The 11,080-nt window shown below is 42.3% G+C and overlaps 1 protein-coding gene across 1 annotated transcript in view; it reads right to left on the bottom strand.

The window, feature by feature from the left end:
- Positions 1 to 11,080, bottom strand: part of vps16 (VPS16 core subunit of CORVET and HOPS complexes) — a 61,746-nt gene that overhangs the window by 20,041 nt on the left and 30,625 nt on the right. Inside the window, exons 11-16 of the mRNA XM_078227724.1 lie at positions 9,311 to 9,387; positions 7,108 to 7,239; positions 4,678 to 4,805; positions 2,850 to 2,885; positions 2,416 to 2,524; positions 492 to 626 (exon numbers count right to left, since the gene is read on the bottom strand). Of these exons, the coding sequence (XP_078083850.1) occupies positions 492 to 626; positions 2,416 to 2,524; positions 2,850 to 2,885; positions 4,678 to 4,805; positions 7,108 to 7,239; positions 9,311 to 9,387 (617 nt within the window). The remainder of the gene's footprint in view (positions 1 to 491; positions 627 to 2,415; positions 2,525 to 2,849; positions 2,886 to 4,677; positions 4,806 to 7,107; positions 7,240 to 9,310; positions 9,388 to 11,080) is intronic.

The following is an 11,080-nucleotide window of genomic DNA, read 5'->3' as shown; positions in this document are numbered from 1 at the left end:
GAGGGATAGTGGCGGGGGGAGGGAGGGAGAAGGGAGAGAGCAGGAGGGAGGGAGAGAGCGAGAAAAGGGCAGAGAGATGTAGAGAATGATGTTGAGAGAAAGATATGGGCAGTAAAGGGGAGAGAGAGTGATGTTTATGGAGAGGTGTCAAGAGCTGTTCTCAATGTTTTTCAGTCTTCACTTCATCATGGTTGGAGAAGGGTGGTGAGCAGTCAATTGTGAAAGTAATGTTTCCTCCTCTTACTGTGAATGACTACTAATTGCTGTTAACTGACACTTTGCTTTTTATCTCTCTTTATTGTTACCTTTTTAGTGATTTAATAAACCTTCTGAATTCACCATTTAAAGTATTCTTTCTTGCCACATGGTTGTGTCTCTCGAAACTGGTGTGATTTACGGTGGGGGTGGAGATGGTTGTTGCAAACAAGTGAACCCTATAAATTTGAGTTCAGATAAATAAAAAATCTTACAGAGTATCAAAGTTTATTTACCTTTATTGCTAGCTCTGTTCTACCACATTCATAAGCCTTGGCAGCAATTTCGGAATAGGAAATGCCGGGAGTGTCCCCAAGCTTGTTGTTGATTGCACGAGCAATGCTGTCATCAGGCTCTTCCTTCTGCTGGACCTGTGGATCACAGGAGATGGGGAAGAGATGCAGATGGGAATCGTTTGGGGAAGAGTGAAGATAATACAGATTCCTTCCGATTATTTGCTCATTGCAACACAGGGCAAGGAGATTAATAAAATTGTTTACAAATGTTGCACATGTTCATGGCTGCGAAATATCTACTAAATAATTTAAACAAATGGTTTTGAACATTAACATTGCGACAAATTAAAAACACAAACATGAAAATACTGGAAACACTCAGCAGGTCAGGCAGCACTTGTAGAGAGATAAACAGAGCTAACGATTCAGGTCTGTGACCTTTCGTAAGAATATCAGAGAATTCAGACATTGGGTAGAATTTTATCTGTGGCATGCCATTCCTGATGGAACAGGAAGGGGTGGCGCTTCCACTCTCTTGCTGGTTCCCAGGGGATTACAATTAAAATTTAAAGTGCCAGCAGCATTGGAGTCATGTGCAATCACACAGCAGAGAAAACCCACCATCAGCTCACAATGGAGTTGGTATATGCAGGCTATAAAAGAGCCGCCTGGACAAATAGGAAGGCTCTTCATTATGGCCACAACTTTCCTGCCCAATTCCATTGCAATTAGCATAAGATGCATTCAGGGTGCAAAGGTGAGTGTTTTTCAAATTTAAATTTCACTTGTAAATATTTCACATTACACTGGCTTCACTTCATTCATGTGTGCGTCAAGATTTGTTGGGACTAGCTTAGTCAGAGAGATAAGTGCACTGGCACACCTCACGACTGGCACACCAGTGAGTTAGGGACATTTTTTTTATTGTGGAAGAAGTGATGATGTGTTTTTGTGTTCACACTTTATTGAATGTTCATGTTAGTGTCCAAGTGTTGTACGCGCCACACGGTGGGATGTGGCTGAACTTGCAGGCTCAGCTGGCTCTTCCCTCCCTGCATTGTAAAGGATATAATCGGAGATCGCTCTCAGCCAGGATAACTGATATGCTGTAGGTGAACTAAAAGCCCTGTAAGGACACTGCCAACCAACACCACGAGATAGACACACATTTGGACAGCACTGATGCTACCCTTTTAGGCCCCTCATTTTCTTACACGAACAGACTGTCCCCACCATCCCCCACCATATCCAGGATACTAGGCCTCTTCCACTCCTCCAAGCTTCTGATCCCATCTTCTGTCCTCCCTTGAATCCCTCTTCTATCCTCCATGCCCTTGGCCCACCCCTCCCCCCCCCCCCCCCCCCCCCTCCCCTCCCCACTTACTCACCCTTGCCCATCCCAAGCCTCCATGCAAGCTGCCATTCTCCTGCTCCCCTCCCCTGGCTCAACTGCTGTTTTAATGCTAAACAATCTGATTTCAGCCTGAGCAACAGTAGGGATATTTTAAAATGGTGTCAATGATTCCATGCTGAAATAACCAGTTGTTGTTCACTAACCACTGGAACATATACGGATTTGGGAGCAGAGGAAAAGCGAGTGCAATCCTGGCTCTCAGCTGTCAGAAACCTACTGATGCTCAAAGTCCAGGCTCTCCTTCTCTGTGAACAGTATGCTTCATCTGAATAACACGCAAGAAACAATACATTTCACTGTATCCCAATATATGTGACAATAATAAATCACATCAAATCATACAGTTAAACGGCCAGTGCAAAGTCTTAGAGAGCTGCTGCCAACTGCACAATCCCATTTCAAGAATTACATCAGTATACAGTAGATATCAATGATTTAAATTAAGTCTAAAGACAAAGCGAGAGTACTGAATACTAATTCTTGAGGGGTAAATAAAGATAAAACATTTACCTTATAGCAGGCCCAGTGAGCCAGGATCCGACTTGCTCCCTGGAATTCTGATATCTTCATGTACTTACAAATCTTTATTGCAAGAGGATAGAGTCTACGCAAAACTAATCTGAGGAAATGAGAAAGATAAGCAAGACTGAAACTGCTCCCTTGTTAATTACAGAAACATCATGTGCAATGGAGTGTGAAATGTAGAACTATATCCATTCATTATTACATGGCAGAATTTTGCTTAGCGATATCCCTGCCAAGATGTTAGCAAAATCTAATATCCCAATTTAGGAGCCAACTCACCAACAGATTTTAAGAAAGCTGTGATCAAATCAGTCAACCACTATTTCAGTACAGTATAAAGGCAGTATTACTTTTCATTGTACCTTTTTTAAGCAAATTATTATAAAAGCAATAAGCATACTGAGTACTTCACCAGTTACCTGTCAATGAGAACTTCAATAGTGAGCTGCTTGAATCTTAAATTGTGGGTTAAAGATCATAGAAATCATAGAAACCCTACAGTACAGAAAGAGGCCATTCGGCCCATCGAGTCTGCACCGACCACAATCCCACCCAGGCCCTACGCCCATATCCCTACATATTTACCCACTAATCCCTCTAACCTATGCATCTCAGGACACTAAGGGCAATTTTTAGTATGGCCAATCAACCTAACCCGCACATCTTTGGACTGTGGGAGGAAACCGGAGCACCCGGAGGAAACCCACGCAGACACGAGGAGAATGTGCAAACTCCACACAGACAGTGACCCAAGCTGGGAATCGAACCCAGGTCCCTGGAGCTGTGAAGCAGCAGTGCTAACCACTGTGCTACCGTGGTAGATAAACTTGAAAATAATCAAAATCCTCACTAGTTTTAATATACAAAATGAGTCCAACACAAGAGGCTCTGAACCATCATATCAAGCTAAGCACATATTAAAACCTTACTGGTGAGAAAGAGAATAGTCAAATGATCATTTATACTGTTCCTTTATAAATGATTACTATTAAAATTTGCTGAGAAGACAAACATGTTGTCAGAGCTTTTCATTGTGCACTCATCAAAGACAAATGCAAGAATGCCAAATTTCAAACCATAATAACAATTTATGATTGGTTGAGATGTTGCCAAGGGGAAAGCAATAAGGAGCTCCCCGTGCTTTCAGGCGATTCAGAAAAGGTGCAAGGCTTGAACATATTCCTTTTATTTGCAGAGAACAGGTCCTAATGTGTGAATGTGTGCCACAAACATAAATGAGCCACTTGATGAGTTCAATGGTATCTTAAATTGGATGTTAGCGTAACTAGTCGTGTAGTAAGTGTTTCCCAATCTAAGTAGATGTTTTGCTTTGGGCTTTGCTGTTAGTGAGATTCCAGCAGTGGTTTTCAGTATAATTAATGGCAAAACATCACTCAATTAAACTCACATAAATTATCAACATCATTGATGTCTCGCTACATTTGCTAACATGAAGAAAAAGCCAGGTAATTTCAAGACTGAGATCTAATTTGGGAGTTTGGATGACAACTTTGGTCAATCTCTCACCTTGTGATACCAGTTAAATCAATCAGCAAGCCTTTCAAATCTTCCTAGTATGCAGATTTTATTTTTAATAATAGTTCCAGCATCCCTGAGTTCATCAAAACATCATTTTTTTCCACAATTTTTGTTCATCCTTGCTTGCATCAGATATGTTAACACTTCCTCTAACAATGATAAGATTGGATGCTCTGGAACATTTAGTTCTCCTGGACCACAAGTACTGTTGTTGTGATCAGCCTACAGAAGGCATGATGTCAGAAGCCCAGACTGGTCAAGTATTCACTCCCAAAACAAGCTCATCACATGATCCATGTTAGCTCAGCAGCTAACACACAATATCACCCCCTGAAGGACAATCAAATGATAATCAAGACTTGGATAAGTGTTTGGCCCTGTGAATGGGAATGGAATCAGTAAGCTGAGTTATTACAGTGACAAGACTTTTTTATAACTGAGGAAGTTTGTATTTTTGACTATACCTATAAAAACTATTGTTTCATTCTAAATAGCCAAAAGGAATTCTAATAAGAAAGATAACTAATGAAGTTTAAGGATAATATGAATTATATTTACTGAAACATACAGCCAGAAATTAATGTATCGAACTAAGTAAATAATTCAAAACAAAAAATATTGTTGTAACACATCTAGTTCTAAAATAAAATCACATTACAATAGTTATGCAACAAAATCACCCAAGTCAGAGGTCACAGACAAGGATACTGGGGATAACTGAGAGGGATGCCAATGGTATAGTCTCGAATGGCGTTCAATACCCGTAGATCTCGGGCCATCTTCACAAATGTATCTGGTGGAAAGTTGCTGATGAAACACTTACCAAACGAAGCTGCCTATGTCCAAAGTAAACAACACCAACGTCAGTATATGCTGTGCATGTGAATTCCATACATTTAATTCCTCCCCTTTACTAGATTAAGAAATAAATGTGACAGCGAATGATAGCTATCTACAAGTAAAATAATCACAAATTACCACAATACCATCAGTTGTAAAACAATATCGCACTACCAGATACCATGCACTGGCAGTTACAAGCATTGCAATGCCAGTCATGTCATTATATTTTGTTAATGAAGAGAAACAATCATAGAATCCTACAGTGCAGAAAGAGGCCATTCGGCCCATCAACTCTGCACCAACCACAATCCCACCCAGACCCTATCCACATACCCCTACATATTTACCCACTAACCCCTCTAACCCATGCATCCCGGGACACTAAGGGGCAATTTAGAATGGCCAATCAACCTAGCCTGTACATCTTTGGACTGTGGGAGGAAACCGGAGCACCCGGAGGAAACCCACGCAGACACAGGGAGAATGTGCAAACTCCACACAGACAGTGACCCGAGCCGGGATTCGAACCCAGGTCCCTGGAGCTGTGAAGCAGCAGTGCTAACCACTGTGCTACCGTGCCGCCCCAAATCATTGAAAATCATTTTATTTTCAGGTGGCAATGGGACTGCAAAAACAGGAGGAATGCAGAAACTTCAAAATACCAATATTAAAGAGCAGTAAATAATTATAGTCTGTAACATCTAATTGTTGCTATGCAAAATCATTATAGATAGCTCCATAGAGAACAACTAATTCAGGGATACAAGTAATAAACTGCTTTCCATTTGTTAACTCTGAAGCTGGTCGGATGCACTGCAATGTTTTAAGTCCTTTGTACTCTACAGCTCACTTACCTACAGGCAAATATTAGCTAAGTTAGTAATGGATTATATAGTGGTCTGATTTTGACACACATAGAAAATTATTCTTGCTGTATAACAGGTTTTTGAGTGATATACAAAGCAACATGATTGGATAATGACAAATTTCTAATTTTGAGGTAGGTTTCTGGTTAGCAGCTGTTCATTTAATGTAACCGTGATAAAGACCGGATGCTCTGTACTGACTATTGGTCTCTCACAGGATCTGCTGAGTGCAATCTCAACAATACAATCCTGCTTCTAAAGTTTCAAAAAATAATGGTCACACAGAGGAGAAACATTCTGCCACCATTCCTTGGATGATCCTCAATTGATGCTACTGTTCTGATAACATGATCATATTACCTTCTACAACAGGCCAATAAAAGCTGAGAGTATTAGTATTTGGAATTCTCTTTCCTAGGGAACAGTGGAGGCTGGGTCATTAAATATATTGAAGGCTGATAAGGAGTTGAGGGTTAAGGGGGACATGAGGGAAAGTGGAGTTAAGGCCACAATCAGATTCGCCATAACCTTTCTGAATGGCATTGGAGGCTGAGGGGCCAAAGGGCGTACTCCTGCTCCTATTTCTTGTGTGGGTTAGGGGCAGAATGTGTAAAATTGTTGAAGGTAGCAGGGCAGGTGAAGAAAGTACTTAATAGGCGTACAGGAGCTTGAACTTTATAGAGGGAAAGAGTACAAAAGCAAAGAGATTTTGGTGAACCTTTATAAAACACTGGTTTGGTTTAAACTAGAATATTCTATCCAATTTTGGAAAAATGTGAAGGCATTAGAAATGATTGACAAGAATGTTGCTGGAATGAAAGGCTTCAGCTACATGAATAGATTGGAGAAAAGGTTGAAAGGAGATTTAAGAAGGTGTTCAAAGTCATGAGGGGTCTGTACAGAGTAGGTAGGAAGAAACTGTTCCCACTGGAACAGGGTCAAGAAGTAGGCAACACCAATTTAAGAGGAAAAGTCAGAGGCAATATAGGAAAAATCTCTTCACACAGCGAGCGGGCAAAATTTGGAATTCACTGTCCAATTGTGATGGAGGCAGAGTCAATTATGGCTTTCAAAAGGGAACTAGACAATTATATAAACAGAAAAGCTCTACAAGGCTAAGGGGAAAGCACTGGGAGAGAAATGGGACTAGCTGAGCTGTTCTTGCAAAGAGCTGGTACAGACATCTCGGACTGAATAGCAGCCTCCGAGTGCAGCCATTCATTCAAACACCTTGCATCAAAATTAATTACAGAATAGCTGTACAAGAGGAGAATATAAATCATAACCTTTGATACAAAACACATGATAGTGATAAAAATTTATTAGATGCACCCTGAGGGCTAAACCAGAATAACATTTTACAAAGGACAAGAACGCCCTCTTGCTTTTACTTAGTGCTGTACCTCATATACAAGATATGGATTCTTACCCTCAGCAGAGCTTTCTGCATCTCAGGTTCATACTCATTGCCTGCTGCCTCAATGCACTGCTGGACAGCCTCAAACAAGAGGTTTTGCTCCTTTATCTCACGTAAATACTCATCTGCCTTCTGGCTCTCTTTCTAAGAACACAAATTAAGGTTTCATTTAATGTAACAGACATACTGGAGTTGCATACTCTCCAAAATTACTTTACATGTTTTTCAGCAAGATGTAAATAAAAATACAATGCTTCTTTCCTTCAAAGATTATTCAAACCCCATTAATGTTAAGCTACTTTACATGGGCCCGAGCTCTCACCATCTCCATGGGTTCAGGTTCTGTGATCAACTCTCAAATTGGAGCCTCAGTCATTGCTGATCTTTACTTGGATTTCACATGTCAAACCATCTGGCGCAGCCTCACCTGAACCAAATAGAGAGGCCACACAAAGATCTGTGGGCTCAAAATGTTTGGACACTTCTCAAAGGGTACACTGTTCCCAAGTCATACTTGGTAAGATACTTGGTAGTGTGGATGAACAGAGGGATCTGGGTGTCCATGTGCATAGATCCCTGAAAGTTGTTAAGAAGGCGTACGGTGTGTTAGCTTTTATTGGTAGAGGGATTGAGTTTCGGAGCCAAGAGGTCATGCTGCAACTGTACAAAACTCTGGTGCGGCCACATTTGGAGTATTGCGTACAGTTCTGGTCGCCGTATTATAGGAAAGATGTGGAAGTGTTGGAAAGGGTGCAGAGGAGATTTACCAGAATGTTGCCTGGTATGGTGGGAAGATCGTATGAGGAAAGGCTGAGGGGCTTGTGGTTGTTTTCGTTAGAGAGAAGGTTAAGAGGTGACTTAATAGAGGCGTACAAGATGATCAGAGGATTAGATAGGGTCGATAGTGAGAGCCTTTTTCCTCGGATCGTGTTGGCTAGCATGAGGGGACATAGCTTTAAATTGAGGGGTGAGAGATATAGGACAGATGTTAGAGGTAGGTTCTTTACTCAGAGAGTAGTAAGGGCGTAGAATGCCCTGCCTGCAGCAGTAATGGACTCGTCAACATTAAGAGCATTCAAATGATTATTGGATAAACATATGGATGATATTGGAATAGTGTAGATTAGAGGGGCTTTAGATTGGTTCCACTGGTCAGCGCAACATCGAGAGCCGAAGGGCCTGTACTGCGCTGTAATGTTCTATGTTCTATGCAAGTCAGTTCAGCATCAACCACTGCTGGGCCTCTGAGTAGGAGAAATATGGAAGGACCTGGGGAAATGGAGTTACAGGAGAAAGTGCTGACACTAGGACAGGCAGACCCTCCTCCTGTGTTGTAAATTCCATAATACTATGAAAATGTTCTATTGAGTCCAGAGTGCTTTAGAAATCATAGAATCTTTACAGTGCAGAAGGAGGCCATTTGGCCCATTGAGTCTGCGCCGACCACAATCCCACCCAGGCCCTATTCCCATAACCCAGCATATTTATCCTGCTAATCCCCCTGACACTAGGGTCGATTTAGCATGGCCAATCAACCTAACCTGCACATCTTTGGACTGTGGGAGAAAACCGGAGCACCCGGAGGAAATTCATGCAGACACAGGGAGAATGTGCAAACTCCACACAGACAGTGACCCAAGGCTGGAGGCCGGAATTGAACCCGGGTCCCTGGCGCTGTGAAGCAGCAGTGCTAACCACCGTGTCACCGTGCCGCCCAATGTTGGTGCTGACCTGAGTTTTAAGGTGGCTGCATTGATTTTCTGAGCAACAGCACCCAGGAGATTCATGTTCTATTTTGGCAGACTCGCAGGCAATAGCAAGAGCTGATAACCCTGCTCAACACATATGCCCACCGAGGGAGAGATTTTGAGATTGGGGTTTAGGCAGCTGAAAGCAAGTGGTGGTGGGGATGGATAGTGGGTGGAGGTAGGGAAGAATGAGGCCATGAAGGTTTTAAACAAAAGTGAAAGTTTAAAATTTGAAGTGTTGTGGTGGCAATGTTAGTTATCAATAACAGGGTAATGGATGAGCCGGGCTTATGTAGATAGGATAGAGACAGGAGCTTTCAGGATGAGTTGAAGTTCAGAGAAGGTGGAGGATAAAACATACATCTGGTGAATATTTATCGTCTCCCTGTAATTCAGATCTATCCAAATAGAATAGTTGTGATTAAAAAGCAATAACAAAATTACAGGAAAGTTGCAGCAAAACATACCTCATATTCTTTATGAGCTTCCAGCAGAAGTGCACCAGGAGCCATTGAGGCAATTTTGAAAATGTCTTGACAAGCAGCTGAAAGCAGCACAGTAAAATAAAACAATGACACAAGAAGCTACAGAATTATATACTTCACTGTCACCAAACCATATTTAAAGATAAGATGGCAATTCTAATTAAGACAGGTACACAATATTGGGATCATTGGATCATCCTAGCTATGGCTGTAGCACTACATTTTGTTCTCTCACCTTTCATTCTCTATGAACAGTATGCTTTGTATCACGTGCAAGAAACAATACATTTCACTGTATACTAATACAGTATACTAATACTGGGAGAGCGCAGAGCTGTATAAATTATTAAAATGAGGATTAGCATCTCATGAGCAGACCCGCGACTGAAGTCTCCGGGCCCGCTAGCCTCTCCCCCCACGCCCCACCAGGAGTGTTTCACTTCAGCGGGGTTTACAACAGTTCCCCACTAGTAGGGAGCTGGCGGCCTGACCACGCTGGCGTGAAGGGTTGGTGATGGGGGGGGGGGGCACTAAATTCCACTACCAAGTCTGAACAATTTTTTCCCCACAAAATCCACAGTGCACCACAATCTGCCCAGTCGCCATCAATTCAATCCAACACTAATTAGTAACAGTAATAACACTAATTCATCACTATTCCAGCATCTGGCCAGTGAGAGGCAAGCCTACCTTGACTCAATGTCAGTGCCCGTTCCTCCAGCTCTGCAGCCCAAGTGGGCATCACCCTCAACTGACTGGAGCAGTGGTCACTGAACGTGACCGTTCAGATATTTCTATCAAGTCGTCTTTACAAAGGCTGTTTCGTGGATGGGGAGTAGGTTCCTTACACAGGGAAAGTCAAATGGTGCCTGAACGTGGACTGTAATTGGCTGAATACTAGTCCCTAACATAGAAAAGGTCAAATGATGCCCAAGTGTAGGCTGTGATTGGCTAGCAGTCGGTCCTGGTCATCTGCAGGGTCAGGTGGTACCCAAACAGGGGCTGTGATTGGTTGGTAGCTGTTCCTGGCTGCTGTGGTTGGCAGCTGACATGCTCCAAGAAAGCTTTACTTGGCCATTAGGAGATTGAGGCCAACTCCAGGGGCTTGGCGATCCTAGGAATGGGACTTGCTGCAAATTAAGACACGGGCAGCAGAGCTTTGGATAACCTCAAGTTTATGGAGGGTGGAAATGGGAGCCAGAAGTGCACTGAAAAGGCAAGTTTGCATATATTGAAAGCATGGATGAGAGGCACAATGAAATGCTGAGCATAGACAAGAAACAACTTCCACATAGAGAAAGAGACATTGCAGTCTTGCCTGACACTTCCTAACACCAGTTACAGAGCACACTGATAGATGCATTCTAAGAAAAACAACTGTAGTCGATAAACATTAGAAATTAGATATCATTTTAAGTGGGTTTAATTTAATGTTTCTGTAGAAGGTAAGGTAAAGTCTATAGGTAGATTTATGCTGGACAAAGATGTTTGTGGGGATTGGTTAAGTTCCAACTGCATATTTATTGTGCTTAGAGGGGGTTACGGTGTGAAGAGCAAATAGAAGTGTGTCATCGCTTAGCAATGGAGGGCACTTTCCAGAGGGGTGGGATTTCCTTTGTTCTCACTGAATCTATTGGCAGTTGGGACACAGGACACTGGGGAATGAACACCTCTCAACTCTGTCAGATAAAGTTGGACAGGACAAGGGAGTTGCAAAGATGCAGGCTTCCTAAGGAACAAGTTACAGTTCAG

This window comes from Mustelus asterias, chromosome 14 (assembly GCF_964213995.1).
Source record: "Mustelus asterias chromosome 14, sMusAst1.hap1.1, whole genome shotgun sequence".
Taxonomy (NCBI): Eukaryota; Metazoa; Chordata; class Chondrichthyes; order Carcharhiniformes; family Triakidae; genus Mustelus; species Mustelus asterias.
This window is presented reverse-complemented; position numbering and strand designations above follow the sequence as displayed.